General features: G+C 39.7%; 1 protein-coding gene across 1 annotated transcript; it reads left to right on the forward strand.

Moving 5' to 3' along the window:
- The first annotated feature begins 895 nt into the window (after positions 1–895).
- Positions 896–16045, forward strand: LOC146464445 (gamma-butyrobetaine dioxygenase-like). Its single transcript, XM_085129900.1, has 4 exons — positions 896–1855; positions 10126–10231; positions 12650–12852; positions 13869–16045. The coding sequence occupies exons 1-4, from the start codon at positions 1095–1097 to the stop codon at positions 14200–14202; spliced, it is 1404 nt and encodes a 467-aa protein (XP_084986026.1). The 5' UTR covers positions 896–1094; the 3' UTR covers positions 14203–16045.
- Positions 16046–21670: the final 5625 nt, after the last annotated feature.

A 21670-nucleotide genomic window follows, 5' to 3' on the forward strand; every position in this document is an offset into this window, starting at 1 on the left:
TGGCAATCCGAAATCAGAGACGTTAGTCTGCATTTATTTTAGTGAACAATGCTTCACGTCAATTGAGTTTCCACTTAAGGTTCACCGCTGTTAATGCGAAATTTTGGGATTTTTCGCCATCACTTCTAGGAAGTGTATTATTTTATCTGTTGTAATTGGTATTCGCGTTTCAATGCGTGGAACATCACGTCCGATAAGTGACAGTGGGCCTTTAAATGTTATTACTATTGTCAATAAACACTTGTGTAACACAAGAGCTAGATGTTGTCCTCTGTCCTAAATAGGGTCTTAAAATTGAGGACATTGTCCTACACAGGGTAGGTATTTAAGGTTATTTTCGTCCTAAACAGGGTCAGGGTTTCAAACTCCCAGCGGCACCCCTACACCCAAACATGGGTCAAGTGCCCCCCCCCCCCCCCCGGGTGCCGACCCTCCTATCTCCCTATCTCTAAAAGTCAGATCGAAAGTCCAACGTGCTGACCACTACACTACCATGCCACCCACATGTACTGTATTATAAATGTCAGTCGAAAACTCATTTGTTCAAAGATTCTTTTACAGATCCTTTATAATTTGATTTATAATGGATGCCTTTTTACCAACCTATCCACACAAAAAAACTCATGCACAATGTTCGAGGGAGAAAAAAATATCCTGCAAGCACCTACCCCAAGAAAAAAAAAATCAGTGTGAATTAAGGGGTTTAAAAAAACACTCATGCCCATACCAAATCACCCACCCTCCCCCTCAAAAGTAAAATGGTTGGCCCCTTACCCACGGTCATTTGTAGTCTCCTACGCAGCGTTGCATGACGAGCCTAAAAACGGTCATTTGTGGCTTGAGTGGTTTTTGTATCTGTAAGAAACGATCGAAACTCCCTGTTATCGCTCCGAATCGAACTAAAAACCACACAAGACACAAACAGACACGCAAAGGAGTCCACTTGAGTATTTTATTCCAGAATCGTTCAAAATGTTTCTACCGTCAAACAGGAAACGTTTTAGCGCAGAGGAGTAAATGTGATGTCACAAAGTTTTCCCCATCGTTACCCAACAGTTGTCGTGACACTCCAATTACCGTGACGGACACACACAATGGCCATCGTGCTGCTTGGAAAAAATTACAGACATCTGATACGTCACTTGCCTAATAAAAAAGGGATAGGTTACTTACTTCAAGCGACTCCCATCAGAATCGTCATGTTTTCTTCTTTGAGGCAGCTTTGCAAGACCCGGGTCATCATCCAAGCCCAACGTTTCGGGCAGTTCGCCAAGACAGGCGGAGTAGCAGCTGCATCGGCCTCAAGATTTCTTGTACAAGAGATCGAACGCAATAACAACAGAGGCATGCTGCACGTAACATGGAACAACAAATCAGTGAATCGTTTCCCCTTCATTTACCTGCGTGATAACTGTAGATGTTCGGAGTGTTTTCACGAGTCAAGTTTGCAGCGTAGGTTTGATACCGTCGGAAGTTTGGATCTTAACATTTCGCCTCAGAAACTGGAAGTAACGCAAGACGGAGAGCAGTTGGTTGTGACGTGGCCCGATGGTCATGTTAGTGTCTTCGACTCGGAATGGCTCCATTCACGAAGGCTCAGTGAAGGCGAAGACTTGAGCAAAGAAAGATCGAGCCTCAGTAGAGAAGGCGTAGAAATATGGGACGCTGAAAAGTTGCAAGGCAACATTCCGAAAAGCGATTTTCAAGAGGTTATGCAGGATGACAGAGCTCTTTTCGACTGGCTTTTCGCTATGCACAGTGTGGGAATCGCATTGGTGCGCAATACGCCGCTTGAGGTCGGACAGGTAGAAAAGCTGTGTGATCGAGTTGGACATTCCAAAAGCACTCACTATGGGTAAGTGAAAGATGTATTTTTTAACAACTGGTTCGTAAAAAAATAACAAATACCGCGAGATCCTATCGATCCCTGCGGGTTTCAACGAATTCAAAAGGAACGAAATTAGCATATCATCAAATAACCACTTGCTTTTGTTTGGAAGCTACAAATAGAACAAGTACCTTATTATGAACCCAAAAATTTGATCAGGATTTTAAAAGAAAGTGATTCATTTATCGAACAAATCAAGTTATTGCAAATTTGTATTTCGCAATAAATTAGCAGGAATCCCAAGCACTACATCGTGTGACATTGGGTGGCTCACAACAGTTTCCAGCACTTTCCATATCGCTTATACTTTGGGTTATCAATATTACCGCACAAATCTGTGGGGAGGGCCTCAAGGCCACCATAAATTTTCGTTAACTCAAGGTGGCTTTGAAACCTTCCCTACAATTTGTTTAACTTTGTCAAAAGTTGTACCTGTGCATTCTGATCACAGATCCATAATAAAATATGGTGGTCACTGAGCTAAAGCTAACATCATTCTTATTACACAGGCTCAACATAATAAGGGGGTGGGGGTCAGGGAACAAAGGCCATTAAAACAGAAGCAAATGTCAGAGTCAAAGGATTTATAGGTCAAAAAACCAAAGACATAAATGAGTACCACAGTCATGTTTCATCTGTAAAGGTTCAGTTGTGTTAAAATTCACCAGGCCAAAAGCAGTGTTCATGCATGCACTCAAAAAAATTGAAGTCTAACCGTCTTTCTTAAATTTTAGTCAAGTGACAATTTACAGTGATATTTTCCTTATCTATAACTACATATAAGAATGAAAACCTGGCTGTACCCTTAACAAAACAAAACAGATGTGAAATTAGAGTTAAAAAGAAACAGGCAATTCAGACTAAACATGCATTTGATCTTGAGAGTCACCAAATTGTGTAATTTGCAATAGTTACAATGAAGTTAAATTCAGTCATAGTAAAATTCTCCAAACTGCCACTGTACCTGTTACAAAAATGAATAGAAATGAAAAGAAATTTTTTTTAGATATGAAAGGAAAGGATGTAAAAAAAATTACAAGTAGGTACTTGTGATCATGCAGGCTTACCTACATAGAAACAACGTGCCCATTTGCCATGTGACAATTTAATCCATGTGGGAAGAAATTGCAAGCTGCAGAAAGCTGGTCTTTGCATAATTTCTGTGTCATTTTCATTTGATTTTCCATGTTGTTGATGAAGCGATACTTTTTCTTTGCTTGAAGGGATTTATCTCAAAACTTACATGTGAAATAATTGACAAAGGAAAACAGAAATTAAAAATAAAATACAACAGTGCATATAAATACTGCAGACCACAGGCAGCCCAAGCTCAAGCTGTGAGTGATGGTCATCTTGCATAATGCAAGTCACGGCGCAAATATAAGAGTTCGTACATGGGAATATTTATGATTGGGTTTAGGACGTAGAAAAATTAAACGGAAAGTGTACTCAACTCTTTACCAGTTTGAGACCAGGGATTATTGAAAGCAGAGTACCACTTGGCGTCAGCTGCAGGTCCCAGATTGCAATGTTATTTTACTGACACGAAACTAGGACATTTGTGCTGGGATTCTGCATTGGATTTGTGGCTGCTCTATCATTTTGAGCTGAGATTTTTTGCTTCTCGGAAGGGGCCTTCAGAAGTTGATTGTGACACCTTGTCTTTCTCTTAGAAGTAGGAAACCTAGGAAGTGATAACTTGCTAAAATGGCCTCAATCAGCAAAAGAAGCAAACAGACCATAGGCAATACACCTTAGAAGCAAGGTATGTCATTTCCAGTATTTCTACCTCCTAAAACCCGATTGTACTGTAAATAATCCCATACATGTACAAACTCTTATGTTTGCGCTGTGACCACTATTATGCAAGATGATTATCACTCACACCTTGAACTTGGGCTGCATGTGTACAGACCAATAAAAATAAGACACTCTGGCCCACACCCCAGCTCTAGCCCTGCATTTTACTGATAACCAACAATTTGATTAAAATATGAGCTGCTCCACAAGAAAACCCTTATGAATACAACAAAATTAAAAATTCTCTTCCTCTGATCAGTCCAATTTGCCTCTACTTTTACCTGTCTACAAAGTCTACAGCAGCCATCAATCTCTCAAAGGACTAAAAGAGGAGACATTCTTTGCAATCTTGCTGGGCCAGTCTGGAGTTTGGCTAGGACATTAATTATCATGACACAAAAACTGTGTAACAAGGTTCCCCTCTTTAGAATTCACCTTTTCTATGAAGTCCAATGCATCAGCATCATCATCATTGTCACTTTCCGCTACCAGAAGATGCATAACCCCAATGTATCCGTATGTAAATCAAGTTTCTTAAGAATTGATTCTTTTAAGCATAAGTATAAATAACATTTTTTTTCATTTTTTTTTTTTTCAAGCATTTAAATATTTTTTCTTGCTTTCTTTCTTTCTCTCCTTCCTTCCTTTTACCATAATTTTTATTCAGTGAAGTTTTTTCTTTCCCACCATCCCCAGTAAGGAATTGCCAGTGTGACTGGTTGATGCATTTTGATGTATTCTGACCGTATAGTGCAGTACGTGTGACATGTTGACCCTATGTTTAACAAGTGAATCAGCTTTGCTATTCTTTTTTGAATGTTCAATGTCTCTAAAGTTTCTGCAGGGGGTAGTGACCGGGTGATCAGTTTCATCACAGTTAGGTTCTTGCCTTCCACATTTGAATTTCATGAGTGTCGAGTCTCACCTTGTCACATGACTTTCAATAAGCTGTCAAGGTAAATTCCCCAGGCTGCTCCGAAAGACTGCTTGAAATCTAAGACAGGCTTTTATCCTCTCCCACTTTCAAAACTTGGTGAACATGTGCTGTATACAGGCCTATTGTTAAATGTAATTTGTGCATAAAAAAACCATGTCACTGGAGATTAAGCGCATAGAAATAAGCTCAACATTGAAAGTCCAGTTCTACCATAAAATCTCTATTAAAGCCCCTGAGGGGAGGGGGTGGGGTTGGCATGGGGGTTATTTTCTTCAAGGTCTTAAAAAGGGAGGGTGGGGGAGTGCTTATTTCAGTTGTGAGTTCTGAGCAAAGATAAAATTAGGTATGCCATAGTTTTAGTATATAACTAATGTATAACATAATGCTCTTGGGTTGTTTATTAGAAATAAAACCTCACTTTTACCTTGCTACAATAACACTTCTGCTGAACGGAGATAAAGTTTTCCCAAACTGGCTAATGTTTTGAACAAGGGCACGCCAGATTTTTTGAAGTATTCTTTTCTTTTTTGTTTCTTTCCTATTTCTGCATTGGTATCATGGTATGTGGGGAGAGGGGGGGTGGTGGTGCTTAATAGAGAAGGGAACTTATAATATTTAGAAAATATGACCCCCAAACAGGGGGCTTATCAGAGAGGGGGGCTTTTATGGATTGCCTTTCACATATAAAGTAAAGATAAGCAAAGAAATGTTTTAGGCTAGACAGTTAAAGGGTAGCATCTTTTCTCCTTAGACCCATTGGAGGAGATTAAGAATTGTTAAAAGCGTTGTTTTTGGAGTGCCTCCCCCCCCCCCCCTTCCAACTCCCAGCGAGAACTACTCTGGGATGGCTGGGAGTGAGCTGTGGGATTTATGCATTCAAAGGTTCAAGCTAGAATTTTACTAGGGGATATTAGTAGGCTTAGTAAATTAAATAATAGTACTGATGATAATAATAATAGCAACAATATAAATGATAATGCCTAATGTGGTCCTGTCTAATTAATACCTAAAAACTGTCCAAGAAGTCCAGGAACAGTAAAACAGCTAAAATTATTTGTGCAGGATAACGTTAAAACTATTAACACTATAAAAGGGAATTAAAAGTATAAACTACCTAAGCTATTAAACATGCAAATAAAAACTATAGATGGAATCAAAAGCTGTAAATTAGATTTTCTTGATTCATCGTGAACAAATTTCCCTCATTTGATTCTTTTGCTGGTTCAAAAAGGCAGTGCCAAGATATCTTATAGACTTCTTTGCCATATCTGTCTTTGGTCTCGGATTTATAAACACAGTTGTTATTTAACAAACAGGTTCCATTTTGCCGTGCGTCTGTACTCTGATAACGCACAGATGACGTCAAAACCTGGTGAGAACAAAGAAGACCTCCTGCGGCTCGTAGCGTGACTGATGTTCTCACCACGTTTTGACGTCCTCTGTGAGTTATCAGAGTACAGACCCACGGCAAAATGGAATCTATTTGTTTTATACAATAACCAAGACATTTCAACACATTTCGTAAGTGAGCATCGCGTTGCCTGAGCTGAGTCAAAAACTTTCCAGCAACCTCAGTTTTAGACTACTACACACATGCAATTATGATCCTCTAAATAAGAGTATAATCCGAAAGAATTTCACTAACATTATTTTCAAAACTAACCTTTATTCCAGAGGGAAATCCTGACCCCAAAATATTACAGCATGTAAGTCGCTTCACTGCGATTTGTAATCGGTTACTCTCCATTACCGGATTTCTATCGGCGACATATTTCTACAAATATTTGCTTCCTTTTCACGTCACAATAAAGTTCTAGCTTTTTTGTTCTGGTTGAGATCACTCTCAACGGTCTTTGTCCAATTTTTTTATTGGGCAGTTTTCCTTTCCTGCAAAAATTTGCCTGTGTTTGTCCGCTACTCGCAAAAACAGTTTGCAACTTTGTTGACCAGTCACTCTGGCTGGACTCAACTGGACTCTAGACTCTGATCACGTGCGCTGGTCACACCAGACGGCGATAGAAACCGAGAGCGATCCGTCTAATTGTTTTAGCATACCTCAGTGATCGATCTATCAAGCAGAAAAATCTTTTTATTTCATTAATTTTGATATATTTGTGCAATGATGCATGCTAAATCGCGTGCGCTCTGACAAACTGCCGTCTATCGATCGTTATACAATGCGCTGAATACTACGCGTGCTGTGATTGGTCGTTGCCCGTGATCTATTAAAGTACAGACACACGGATGACGTCACGGGAAAGATTGTTTTCTTTTTTTTGTACAACATGGCGCGCAGTTTTGAAAATGTTTGCGAGGTTAATTCGAATTGAGCAAGTGAAGGCCTCGAGAAAAGTTTAGCAGAAGCTGTTTACAAACAAGAAAAAGAAGAAACCAAGGCGAAAGTGTTCTTGTCAATTTGAAAATGCCTAAACTGGAACAAATCTTCAAAACAGTTGTTAGGGCTACGAAAAGGCTCACAGTTTTGGAAATATTTACTAGATTATTCTGCTTTGAGCAAGTGAAGGCCTCGGAAAAAAATAAAAGGAAGCTGTTTACGAGTACGATAAAGAAGAAGAGAAGAAGCCGACACGGAAAGTAGCGTTGGTGACTTTGAAAATGCCTGAACTGGCACAAATCGAACAGTCAAGCACTACGAGGCAAGTTTGTCGTGTTTCCTTTCAGTTCATTGTATAAAACAAATAGATTCCAAGTTGCCGTGCGTCTGTTCAGTAATAGATCGCAGAAGACGTCAAAATGTGGTAAGAATATCAGCGACACACTCGCCTGCGGCTCGTGTGCCACTTTTTTGTCCTTACCACATTTTGACATCATCTGTGATCTATTACTGAACAGACGCACGGCAACTTGGGATCTATTTGTTAAATAGACGGCACCTGTGTAGCCAATCAGATTGCGCGTTACGCGATAGTCGGTCACTGAGGTATGCTAAACTCTAATCACACACTCCTCTAGAACAATCAAAACGCGAGTTTTACACAGTTCATTGTATAAATTAAGCTACTGCAACATCAAAACTTAATAGCTATTTTCTGGTGGTCATTACCTCCATTGGCGCTACGTCCTTCGTTGCCTATGGATATGGATTTATGTTTGACAAGATTAAAGGGACAGTATCACGCTATTTTTAGCAACACATTGAAAATCGGAAAGACGCTATTCGGTTGATTGCAGCCAAGATATAATGACAAAATTCCATCACAGCGGTTACCAATAACACGCGACCTATCGCCTTCAAAAGACTTCGATAAAGTTGCGTTTTGGTGGACGTCAATCAAAGAAAAGCCGTTGAAATTGTTTTGAATTCTGAGACCATTTCAAGGCAACAGAACAAAGAAATTGACAGTTTTATCCACTGACGGATGGTAAACTTTATGAAAGTTGATTTCCAAGACAGGTTATCTAAAAAAAATGCGCATTGTTTAGACGAAGCTGTATTTTTTTATGAAACATTTGAAATTGCTTAGACTGTTCACAGTCCCCCTATTTTTCCGTGGGATTCTCGAGACCGGTACGCTTCGATGGAACCGCCGCCATCTTGGTTTGTAAGAGCAAGCGCGATCTGGGGAGAGTGTCTAAACTACCGAGGGGAGCTGGAGTGGGTGTTAGTATAGTGATGATATTTTTCCCGCCGCCTCCCTACTCCGCACCCCTCCCCTCGGTAGTTTAGACACTCTCCCCAGATCGCGCTCGCTTTTACAAACCAAGATGGCGGCAGCTCCATCGAAGCGTACCGGTCTCGAGAATCCCGCGGAAAAATAGGGGGACTGTGAACAGTCTAGAAATTGCTACACCTAACAATTAAATCAGCGATGCGTGCAAGTGAGAAATTATCACGTGCAGTGAAAATCGAAATTTTTAATTCAAAAATACCTTTTATTTGCGCTTGATCTGGCTGGAGAATCAATTCAAATAAAGTTTACCTTCTCTTAGCGAGGTAAAATTCTTACTTTCTTGCAGGGTTACCTTGCAATCTTATCAGAATTCAAAATAATGTCAACGGCTTTTCTTTGATTGACGTCCACCAAAACGCAACTTTATCCGACTCTTTTGAACTCCGTAGGTCGCGTGTTATTGGTAACCGCTGTTAAACACTGTCAGAATGCAAAGAAACTATGCACGGATATTTTCGCCGGCAGATGACCAAGATAGAGAGGGGTTCAAATTTGAAAACGTCTGACGACATTTGACGTTTTCAAATTTCGCCATTGTAACGCACTAAAAATCGCCGGTTGTACTATATTTTGGTTCAACCTTTCGTCTTAGAATCACTATCAATATTTCTTTAAATTAGCGATTGAGAAATTAATTAACACAGTGTTCAAAGTGTAACTTTGGTGAATTTTGGCCAAAAATCATGATATCTCCCATCGATCTCCCATGATATTGCCCCTTTAAGGTAAAAAAAAGTGAGAAATTCTTAGTTACTGTAGACATTGAATGGTCAGTTGCCTGTTAAAGCAACTAATTTTTTTCACCTTTAATGAAAAAAAATGTTGTAGTTTTTATCTATAAAATCATAACTTGACCAAGCCGCACTTACGCAGCACCATAATGACAGCCGAGGTGGCCTCTCTTGTAACCCTGGTGGTTTCGTGAGATCTCCTCGCCATTATTGTAAATTAAATGATTTTTTTTAGCACTTTGCTAAAAAAAAATCATGTCATTTATAACAATGGCGAGGAGTAACCACCAGGCTTATAAGAGAGGCCACCTCGGCTGTCATTAATAAATAGAAAATATGGTGCTGCGTAAGTGCGGCTTGGTCAATTCATGATTTTATAGATAAAAACAATTCAATGTCTACAGTAACTAAGAATTTCTGACCTTTTTTTATCCTAATCTTGTCAAACATAAATCCATAGGCAACGAAGCACATAGCCCCAACGTAATGCGTAAAATAGGCGTTAGTTTCTAGAGAGACTGTGGTGCTGCCTCGATGGACACGGATCAGATTTGGTCTTTAATATCAGGAGCCATAATCAGGCCTTGTCTTATCAATTGAGTTGGGGCAGAGTTGGTAAGATAATTTGGCAACCGGAAAGAGATTGTAGTGTTGATGTTTTAAACGTTTGCCCTTCGTCAGAACGAACCAAGAAATATGTGGGTGGTGTGTGGTTTCTATAGCGACTTGTGGAGCTACGCTGTTGGTGCGAGCATGGTAACGTGAAAAACAAGAACAAATCAGTCGAAACCAAAACAGAAATGTAGAAAAAAATCTCTATATATCATGGTAACATAGAAAGCCGCAAAACTTTAGTGCAAAAATTAATCTTCCAAACTGGAATCAACGAACGCTTCTCATGAATTTCTCCTTGTTTTCCACGTTACCAGCCGAGGCACTGAATTTTTTCATTGGTCAGGGGTTTCAGTTAAGTGTCGCATTTATCATCTACTTGATTTGCATTTGCCTGTAGAGAGCAATTCTTATTTGTGTTTTTCCCCAGGCATTGTATTCCATTGTCTCTTCCTTGCTTTTCAGACATACTTTCCAAGTGAAGGCGAAATATGATCCTAGCAACTTGGCTTACACTACAGATGGACTTCCCCTGCATATCGACCTGCCGTTTTATGACTACGTTCCTGGAGTAAGTGAGATTTCTTGTATTTTGTAAATGTGTATGTATCTATAGTTGTAGCTCACTGGTTAACTTTTCTCCGAGTCTGATTGGTTCAAAATACTGAGTCAAATCTTGCTCTTTTATTGTATTGATATCTTGTACGTTTAGTCGTCTTTTTTGGTTCAGCCTTTTGCCTTAAAAAGTTCAAATAGGCCATTTTCATTCGTGTTCCTAGTAACTTGGCCTTGTATTGAAAGCGAGGCTGGGGGTGACCTTGTTTTGATACAAACCTCGCTGTTTTTCATATGTAAATGCAAACTAGTTAGCATAAGAATAGCATGATCTGCATATGAAAAGCAGTGAGGTTTGTATCAAAACAAGGTCACCCCCAGCCTCGCTTCAGATCCAAGGCCAGGACACTAAGCGCACAACTGTAAAATAGGCTATTGGTTGAAGAAATGCTTAACTCTCTCTTAGAGATTTGATGCTCCTAAAGCTAGCATATAAGCCCTCGAATAGCTTCGCTTGTCGGACTAATATTTGTTTTAGAAACGTCATTTCGCGGGTAACTATTCGCTGATAGCTGCTGGGGAAATTGGATGTTCGTAAAACAAACAGAATCGTATCTGTTAGTTTTAAGAACATGAAATTTCCAAGAGGCAACTATCAAACCGGTAGTCCTGAGAGAGAAACATTCCATTTTTTTATCGCTCACAACTAAACTTCCGCACAAAAGTCACTGAGACTGCCTTTTCGAAGTTGGCAACGTACAGGGTAAAAACACGATGAAAGCAACCTGTTTCTTAATGAACTTGAAGAATGGATGGAGTCTTTTCACTGTGCTACCTATTCGGTCATTTTTAGTGAATGGACACAAAGCGTTCCGTGGATGAACACTATCACATCACATGATTAATTTAAACCAATCAGACTCGGAGAAAATTTAAGCACTCTATGGTCTATGGAGCGAAACTGTACTTGGATGCATGGCAGCATGGCAGCATTTTTCCTGTAATTCAATTACAATGATGCTACTTTTGTTTATGACCTACTTTACTTCATAACCTGTTTTTTTTTTCTTACCGTTTTATATCTTATATTATCAGACAATAAGTTTATCAACTTTGTTTTTTTTTTTACTTACCAGTACTCTACCGTAAGAATTTATGGTCTTGCAAATAAAGCTTGTTCCAGTTGTATCTTGTAGCTCGCTAGACTGTTCATAGTCCCCTATTTTCCGTGGGACTTTCAAGACTCGTTCGCTTCGATCGAACTGTCGCCATCTTGGTTTCTAACGGCGAGCGCAACCTGGGGAGAGTGTCTAAACTACCGAGGGCGCCCCTAGTCAGTGTACATTGTGTGGCCTCTCTTTTCCCCACTGCCATCCCCCTCGGTAGTTCAGACAAAAGAGTTCAATCGCGAGTCTCGAAAATACCGCGGAAAATAAGTGACAAGCGTACTGTGAACAGTGTAGTAACTCGTTTTTGCCCACATCTCTCAGTAGTGTTTGTATTGTACTAAAACAGTTACCTTTATGTGGTGCGGCATTACTGCATAGATATTTGATATCGAACATTTTCTGTTCGTTTAGGTGAACAGAGAATGTGAGGTCAGAGAAAAGTTGATGTCCAAGAACAAAAATCCATGCATATTTCTCTCCAAATAAAGCCGTGATATTGGGTTCATTATCCTTCAAATATTCTCACTGAAAACGCGCTTGTGGTTTGACTATTTAGCGTTTTCAAGCACCGCTTTTGGTGGCCTCGTCTGTTCCACGACAAAAACGTTCCTACATCTTGACATTTTCAAATGCAGTCTTTCAGGACGTTAAAGCCAACTGGGTGATATCGTCTGGTATCTCCAGTTTTTAGCTGATGTATTTTGGTTGATAATAGGCAAAGGAGAATATTTCATGGACTAAAAGGATTAATATTCTCTTCCAAAATAGCAGATCAGCCGCAGGATCAAGCTACAAAGACCAGCAATAAAGGAAATAAAACTCCGAGAATGAGGAAAATGACACGGGAGAATTCGAACCAATGAAAAAGGATATTTTCTCGGTATTTAAGACAAGGTGTGCTTTCCATTTGTCAGAACTGGCCAGTCAGACCGGTCGGTCCGTAAATGATGTGTACCACTCCGAAGGACTGATTCTTTAAAATGGCGAATTCTGAGAATAGCGTGCGCCATTTTGCCGAACCAATTCCAGGCTGGAGACTCTGGTCAGGCACATCTGGTCGATGAGCTGCGGTGGTTTTATCAATCTCCAGTTTAAATGAAAAGATCATAAAACATTCTGGTAACATGTTGCGTCTGTTTGACTAGCTGCCGACGTAGTATGTTGCAACAGCAGGCAGCATTGTTGCACAATGTTGCGTGAAATGTCGTGTTTGTTTGACTGGCGCTTCATATCTAAATCTCTAACGATGACCAGTTCTCTTGCAGGTTCAGATGCTTCACTGCATTGAACAGGCACCTGGCGTTGGGGGCGCAAACCAGTTTGTGGATGGCTTCCATGTTTCAAAGGTGTTGAGAGACAAGGATCCTAAGACGTTTGATCTCTTGACAAATGAACGGTTTCAGTTTTTCGACACTGGAAAGGACGAGTTTGGACACTTTGACCTCAAATTCAGTCGCAAAATAATAGAGTAAGTTCTTAACACGTTTTTTCTTACGCAAATATGTTATTGAAGGAAAAAACAACGAAGAACAAGACAACAACAACATAGTAAGCTTGTCTATACTAGCCTTGTCCCAAGTCGATTTCTCTTAGTGCGTCCTTATGCGTAGCGTCTCCAGGCGAAGGTAGCATCCATCGGAGCTAGATTCAGGAAGCACTCCTCAGTTAAGATCTATCCTACTTCTTTACTGAGGAGGACTTCGTGAATTGGCTCCATTTTTCACGAAACTCTACTAAGTTGAGATTGATGCTTAGTATTGTTTCTTGACAAAAGTCTATTGTTGGTCTAACAATAGCCTATTGTTAAGAAACAGTACGTCTCAGGCCAACGCGTTTGGTCTGATGTGATACAAAACAGAACAGCACAAACAAACTAGAACAACAAAGAACATCTTATGGCTGTGCATACCTTGACAGACGTAAAATGTATGTATGCGTGTGGGACACGATTTTATTGTCCAACTCCACTTAGCACTTTTCGAATAACGCACGGAACAAGTACGAATTTCCCGTGATATTCCTACAGTTAGTTATTTGCATTGTTAACAAAAGCGGTTTGGTGGTTTGTTGTACAGTAAAAAACTGGTTTGTTAAGGCGCGCTCTCTCGTCTTGTTTTAGTTTTTCCTCGTAGTTTTCTTTTCTACTTGTCAGGGAAAGTAGAGTTAGATAATAAATCCCTCCCTTAGTGGATATTTTGCTGTGTAGGTTGGCTGTATATTTGTACTTGTTGTCTGTATGTTGACTCGCCCTGCGGGTTCGTCAAAATACAGCATAACTCGTTAAAACGTAAGCGATACTACACGCCAAGACATCTAATAAGATATGAGTATATCTTTGATGAGTTAAAAAAGACCGTAGTACGTAACTTTTACAAAATCACTAATTTTTATCTGGCGTTAGCAGTTACTCATGCCATTACGGTATTTTTGCAACGCTCTTCTGTTTTATCATGTAGTCTTATTTTTGCTCTTATCTTGTAACAGGTTGGATGAGAATCAACAACTTTCTCGGTTCAGCTACAATAACCATGTGCGGGATTCCATCATGCACATGACCCCGGAGCGCTCCGTCGAGATGTATGAGGCTTATTTGACAATCGGCAGAATGTTGAGAGACCCAGCAAATCAAATCGAACACAAAATGGACCCTGGCGATACAGTCACCTTCAACAACGCTCGTGTGCTACATGGCAGATCGGAATTCACCATCACAGGGCAGGGAAGTCGATTTCTGAAGGGCATCTATTTGGATTGGGACATCATTTACTCGCGGATGAGAGTCCTCGCTAAAAAGTTTAACATTCCTTTCCATTGTTAAGGCACGGTTCTGTTCTTGGTGTGAAAGCCCAACGATGGACACAATAGAGAGATTAAGAATCGCGTTTACGGCAAACGGCAAACGTGAGATTCGCACTTATGTTTTTTTTTTTTTTTTTTTTTTTTTCAAATAAAGAGTAGGAAGATGATAATAGTGCAAACTAATTCTTGCCTTTTATGCTAACGCAAAACTACTCGATTTGACAGAGAAACTGAAAACAGTAAGCGGCAAATATAGGATAAACAAAAACATGGTCACGTGGTAATATCTCACGACTGCTGTTTGCCGTAAGCGTCATTCTTTACCTCTCTAATTTTGGATTCAAACGCCGTCTGAATTTCTAGGGTGATTTGCCTGTCTGTTACGACGATCATAAAAAACAGACGACCTTTAGGTCTAAAGTCGTGTTCTTTTTTTAATATAACTTAATGCTTTTATTCAGTACAACACTTTCAACGTGTCTACATACAATCCAAGGCAAAGTAATACAGCATACTTCATACAAAAATCAATAAATCGTGTTCTTGCCGTTTTCACACTAAGATCTACCTTGCTGACCTGAGCTGTTCATCCAAGAATGTTAGCCATTCGTTTTCCGTCTTCCTGTATGAAAATGGCCGTTGTAGCCGGTATTTGCTATTTTTAACAATTAGATTATGAGCTCGTCGCCCGAATCAAATATCACGCGATAGAGAGATAGAGAGCGAGCGAGAGAGAGCGAATAGTCCAATTATTTCAGTATAACTCTACTTGTCGTTTAAGGACGGTGCCTGCTAATACAGAAGTATTTTTGCACAGTTTACGATTATGCGGAAAAGAAGATCTTAGCAAGGGCTATTGGAATCCTAAAAGAAAATTGGGGGTAACCAGGCATTTTTCAGCAACAATAACTCTAAAACTAGCGTTTAAATACAATTAATGTATGGAATTTTTTCCCAAATTGAAGCTTAATTATCTCTGATAAGATTCCAAGAAACCTTGCCCAGATCTTCTTTTCCCGAGTAGTTGTAAAGCGCGCAAAAATATCTTTGTTTTAACAGGCACCACCGTTACGAAACGCGAGTTTCTCAATCTCGTTCCCAGAGCCCGCGTTACCCTTATCCAGTGGAACGGGCAATTGTCCATTCCGCTGGATAAGTGTAACGCGGGCTCTGGGAACGAGATTGCGCGTTTCTCGGGCCATCTCGAGGTGCGCAGAACATATGCCCAGTAGCAAAAGGAGTCTCCGTCCTTAAAACTTAACAAGACAGGTTCACGTTAGCGTACTCCGTAAGAGAACAGCATTTGTAATAAAACGCCAGTAGATTTTTCCTAAAACGTAATAGGTTTCCAGGTAATGTTTCCTCCCCGGCATTTCGTGAAGACCCAGTTAATTGCTCAGAAGTAGAGAGAGTATCGAGATAAAAGAAAAAAAAATAATCTTCATCAAATTTCCACTTGGTCGAAAGTGTTGTCTCATCCAATTGAAAGCTATCCAGCTTACAAAGTTGGCAAAATAAATATTGTATTGTATTGTATTGTAACTATGAAACCTTCTACCGGGAGAATGCTGCAAGGCAATATCCCTAGGAAGTTTTGTTCAAAGGAGTCGTGAATTAAATATAATTGAAGATATTGATTTTAGTAACTTGTACAGTAAGATTTTTTAGATGTTTTGGTCGTTCTATTGAGAATGTTTTAGTCTAGAGCTTTAGCGTTTTTAACTTATCTTAGTCGAAACTTTTGTGTGATTATATCTTTTTTTTTTTCAACCAGCCAGTTTTGTTTGTACACTACCCCACAAGCTACCTAGCTTTGATCCTTATCGTGTCTAAATAAAGGTTTTGATTGATTGATTGATTGATTGATTGATTGATTGATTGATTGATTGATTCCAGAGTTAGAATTTCTTGCGTGATTCAAGGTCTAGTTTACCATACGTCGAATTCATTTGAATCGATTTTCTTAACCAATGGGAATCCAGACTTGAGTTTCGTTCCACGACATCAAATTCCATCGATAAATGAATAATCTACTGTTTGATACGAAAATGTTAATGTCACCGTTTTAGGAAATTTACCTGGTATTGCAATCGCTTGGCTGGAACTTTATCATCATTCAAGTTCATATATCCAATGCAATATCTCCCTTGATTTTTTGTTAGATGAAATAATTTTAGAGAAAATCCAATTAATTACTCAGGTTTGAGGACCTTATCAAGGGACACTGAAGGGACAGGTGACGAGGGCCTGCAAGACCATAGAAAACATGGGAACAAGACTAAGGGGCTGTTTACATCGAGGAAGGAAGATCCTAGCACTAGGAAGATCCGAGAAGGCGAACAAACTTTTCGTTTGCTTTACATGCAGAAATAATTTCGGCCGAAGTGGTTACCAAGTGGAGAAGGAAAACAAGAATAACTGTCGGCCTTGAGCAGCTGAAAACCCGGCTACCGCCATGTTTGTTCCTTTTGTCCCTAGTACTAGGATCTTCCGAGCAAAAGTAGTTTACATGGTGCTAGGATCTTCCTATCTCTCAGCTAGAAAGTTCGTATCTATAGGAAGATCCTAGCGCTAGGGCCAAGCACAGCTATTTGCACGTAAACTGAATAGAGAAAACATATGGCGGTAGGATGATCCGCCTTCTCGGATCTTCCTAGTGCTAGGATCTTCCTTCTTCCATGTAAACAGCCCCTTAGCCTGTACTTTTCTACAGAAAAGTTACCTCGAACATATTTGCTTCAAGGGGCTATGTCCGTTGCCTTTAATTTCTACTTTAAACAGGTAAAATACATTTTGAAATCAAATGAAAGTTTCAGTTTTTACTTTGATCAGGATGGATATGGCTTGCAACTTGTAAACTTTGAAATAACGTATCAAGTTCTTCCCTTGCGTTTTGGAAAAAACGCTAGCTTGCGTGGCGGGCGTAATCGGGGAGGGGTAAGGGAAACGAAAAAAAGTGAGAGAAGAAAAAGAGTCACTTCTTTCTTCTCTCACTTTTTCTCGCTCCGACACAGGATAACAAAACGCATAACTGTTTATGGTTTGATGTCCTTTCGAGAAATCACTTGATAACGTTCCTCTTGCTGCTCTAGGAACATTTTATGTACGAGAAATAAAACATGAGAACGGTATTGAGCCAAAACCCAAAACATACCTTTGATCTGATATCGTGGACAAGACTGTTAGGAAACTTTTTGTCGATCTCCAAATTCGACGGCTACAATGATACGTCAACAACTCAGCCCTCCCACCTCCCGCCTCCCCCTCATCAATGTTGCTCTGCCGCTGAAAAAAAGGCTGGGTCATCGTCCGGCCTTCAAAGCAACATTGAGATAGGGGGAGGGGGCAGTGAAGGTTTGCTACTCTCCAGGTGGTGTTTTCTTTAAGGTAGATTGAAATATATGCGTAAAATTCGCATTTTTTTAACAAGTTCTCTTGACGATTTAGCCCTGTTAAAATGGACCGAAATTTGACGGTCTCTTGATTAAATGGACTGAAGCAGTTGCCTTGTTCCATCCTTGGTTATTTGCTCCCCCCCCCCCCCCTCTTCCCTTCCGCTTCTCCAAACCGCCTTTGAAGTGAATTGGAAGGGCAATTTTTACGAAATGAAACTGTTAGGTAGTGTCAACCTCGTTCCCAGGTTTTTCCCCTTGGAAACTGGGAGGGGTGCCCCTCCCCAATTTACAAGGGAAAAAACCTGGGAACGAGATTGAGGTAGTGTTAGGTACGCAGGGTGACCTACGGTTCAACTGGCCTTAACTTGGGTAATTTAAATTTTGATGTTGGCCATTGACACTGCGCAAGAGAGAACATCCTCTCTTGCACTGCTGGAAAGAGCAAATTAAAAAACAAACAAAAACAAGTAAAAAGTTGGAGAAGCTCATTTCTTAAAATAGCGAAGATGTAGTTCCGTAGATTCAGGAATTTTGCAGACGTTTGTATAAAGACGGGCAAAAAAGGGCCTGTTACCATACAACCGTCTCAATTCTCAGTCTTCACAAAACTACATCTTCGTTACTTTAAAAAAAAAAAAAAAAAAAAAACAAGACTCTCAAACTTGGCCTTTTTACTAATTTTTAGGTGTCCTTTCCAGCAGTGTCAATGGTTTTTTGTAACCTTGACTACATGAGAATTTTAAATACATTACGATGATTAGAGAGAATGGTGGATAATATAGACCCAATGCAAAAATGGCTGACATTTTAATATTTCTTTTGTCTACATTCAAATTATCCTCACTAGCCTCGTTCTTGAGTTCAAATATCAAAAGAATACTTTACCTTGGACGAGGCTAGTGAGGCTAATTTGATTACAGACAAAAGAAAATAAAAATGTCAGCCATTATTGCATTGGGTGTATGATAAGTAAAAGATGAAAAACCACGCCCCTCAGTATCAAAAGTAGACGAATAATAATGTGGTAAAACATTTCCTGTCACTGCGGTCCACTATACCATAGTGGATGAATAATAAATTAAATGTGCTTGCCACCAAGGTCACTAGCGCTTTTGTGGAGGAAAATGAAGAAACGTTTACCTCACGTTGCGGTCCGTCGTCGCATAATAGATGAATATTGGTAAGGGACTGTGCAATAAATACCTGGAGGGGTGGGGGTTGGGAAATGGGTAGAATACGGCTCAAAATTAAGTCGCACTCCCTCTCACTAAGCAAAATTTAACTTTAACCTCCCCTCACCTACTGATAATATTAATGTCACCCCCCCCCCCCCCTCCCTTGCTTCCTCCTATTCCCCCCGCCCCCCACCCCCTCCATTGGTTCCCTCATACCTAATTTACGTGTTGGATGTCTTCCTCAGGCTCAAAAAGTACAGTCGAACCTGTATGTAACGGCCACCCTCGGGACTTGGGTAACTGGCCGCTTAATACAGGATCACTAAAAATACTCACCGGGTGTGGTCTAATTTCAATTTTAATGGCGTATCATGCAAAAACACTTCATGCAAGGAAACAATAGGACAATCAACAATGTTCAATGTCACATGGCTGGAGAACAAGTTAATTAAAGAGGAATTTCTTGCTAAAGAGTGAACCATATTCAAAACAAACCTTTTTTTAGCGTTCTTGATATGGTACTGTACTTCAGCACATTGCGGACATCTGAAAAGCGTTAAATATTATTAAACGGCCAAGTATCAGCTTACAGTAGCTTTGGACATGTTATTTCTTTATAGTGATGCTGGATCGCATTTTAAACACAATAAAATACCGCATAAAATAACATATGGCTTAGTTTCCATTCAAGGGTGGCCGCTTTATACAGGTAAAAATAACAAAGAAAGACAAACATAGGACTGCTACAGGGTGGCCGCGGCCGCTTGGCCGCCTAATACAGGTAACAAATACAGCGTTTGTATGAGCAAACAATCGGGACTTTAGAAACTGGCCGCTTAATAGAGGGTGGCCGCTTAATATAGGGCCGTTATATACAGGTTCGACTGTACTTCAAATGACTCTTCAACGTAGGTGTTCTCTCCATCGGAATCACTTAATTCTGATTCTGAAGTTGTGTCGTCTTCACTCAAGTAATTAAATTCTTCATCTTCCAGAACATCTCTGGCAACATTTCCATGTGCGTGGCTAAGAACTCGTTTAGCTAAATCAGCCTTTTAACTTTCGCTTATCTTCAGACCATGTTGTTTCAAATACATTTTCAGCTGGTTGTTTCAGCTAACGTTGGCTCACTTATAAGCTTACTTTGAAAAATAATCAAACTGCTAATGCTATTAAATTTAACAATTGGGTTTTGCATTCTCTTTAATTATAATACCATGAAGGCTATCCGACACTGCCATCTTACTTTTGCACTGAATAACTTCGTAGTACAACTTTTGCAACGTTTGAGGGTTCCAATTTCATTAAAACGTGGTGCAAATGAAGTACCACTGTTTTAATTTTTAACAGAGGCATTTCTTTCCTACTGAGGACTGATAGGAAAATACTAAATAATCAGTCAGTTCAGAGATCAACACACTTGGAGTTGATATTTTCCCTGTATAATCCCAGTGTAAGCAAGTATAAATATTTGAACTCTAATAGCTCTTCTGCCACTTTTCCAGTTTGTGAAAAAGAGTGAAAAAAGTAATGCCACCCCCCTGTATGTATTAAATTTTACTTCCAACCATCCCTCTTTTTTGGTGACTTCCCCTATGCCCCCCCTCTGGTTTCCCAACCCCTCCCCCCCACCCTCCAACACACATTCTCACCTTTGGCAACTTGTGAGGTCTGTGTTTCCATACACCTCTTGTGAGGACCCCCTCCCCTTCTATTGGAGGTATAAAAAAAATGGGTGTTTGGTAACTTATTTACCCATCTCTTTAAACACTTGATTAGACTTGAGGAAATTTCAATTTGTTTTGTGGGGTCTTAGTTATGAGGACCTGCCCATTACTCAACTTTGAATATTTATGGGTACTACTTGCCATACAATTCTTATGGGGACATACTCACCTAACTTGTGAGGTCTGTGTTTCCGTGTACCCTACTTGCAAGGACCACCTCTTCCGACGCAGAAGAAGAAGAAGAAGAAGAAGAAGAAGAAGAAGAAGAAGAAGAAGAAGAAGAAGAAGAAGAAGAAGAAGAAGAAAAACCCTGTTTGATAATACTTATGGGGACTACTTGCCAAACTAATAAGAGGACGTGCTAATACAAAACTACTTCTAAAATGGGGATTATTTGCCATAACTGAGCTATTGATTTTCTTAATTAAAGGGCACGTTTTTGCATGGAAACCAAGTTATAATTTGTCTCTTTGTGTTTGTTTAAAAGGCCATTATAAGATTGAACATGATACCAAGGTTCTGATGTTATGCAATTGTGTGATGTTGCACTCTATTTCAGTCACATCCAATCTCACAATCACAAGAAATCTGATTATCTGAACAAAATAACAAAATAATGCTACATTTAATTTAGTTTGCATTGGAAACATCGACACTTGATTTTGGAACACATGAGCACAATAATAATAGACTGCTAGGTCAAAGGGGGGAGGAAGATGCATGACAAATATATATAGGGGCCATGGATCTAACTAATATTGGAAAGAGCGATACACCTGCGGCTCGTTTCTCGAAAGTGCCGATAAAACTCACCGGGCCCGATAAGTATATTTTTAAATGTTTTTTCGTCAATTACGCAGTGATTACAGACATGGTACTTGGCCAATGTTTTCATAGGACTATAAGATTTTAAAATTTAGTATTCAAAGCTAACAAAAATTAACTTGTGTTAAGAAACATTTATCACCAAAGACCATTATATCGAGCCCGGTAAGTTACCGGGAGTTTCGAGAAACGGCCCCCTGGGGGCCGTTCCTCGAAAGTCCCGGTAACTTACCGGGCCCGATAAGTATATGTTTATATCTTTTTTTCGCCGATTACACAGCGATTACAGACATGGTACTTGTCCAATGTTTTCAAAGAATTGTAAGATTTTAAAATTTAGTATTCAAAGCTAACAAAAATTGATT

Source organism: Pavona decussata, unplaced genomic scaffold (genome assembly GCF_977016875.1).
Source record: "Pavona decussata unplaced genomic scaffold, jaPavDecu1.1 SCAFFOLD_164, whole genome shotgun sequence".
In the NCBI taxonomy this organism is placed as follows: Eukaryota; Metazoa; Cnidaria; class Anthozoa; order Scleractinia; family Agariciidae; genus Pavona; species Pavona decussata.

Coding starts and splice junctions, on each gene's coding strand:
- LOC146464445 (XM_085129900.1), top strand. CDS start 1,095: ATGGCCATCGTGCTGCTTGGAAAAAATTACAGACATCTGATACGTCAC. Junction 10,232..12,649: donor TTTATGACTACGTTCCTGGA/GTAAGTGAGATT, acceptor GTTCTCTTGCAG/GTTCAGATGCTTCACTGCAT. Junction 12,853..13,868: donor TTCAGTCGCAAAATAATAGA/GTAAGTTCTTAA, acceptor ATCTTGTAACAG/GTTGGATGAGAATCAACAAC.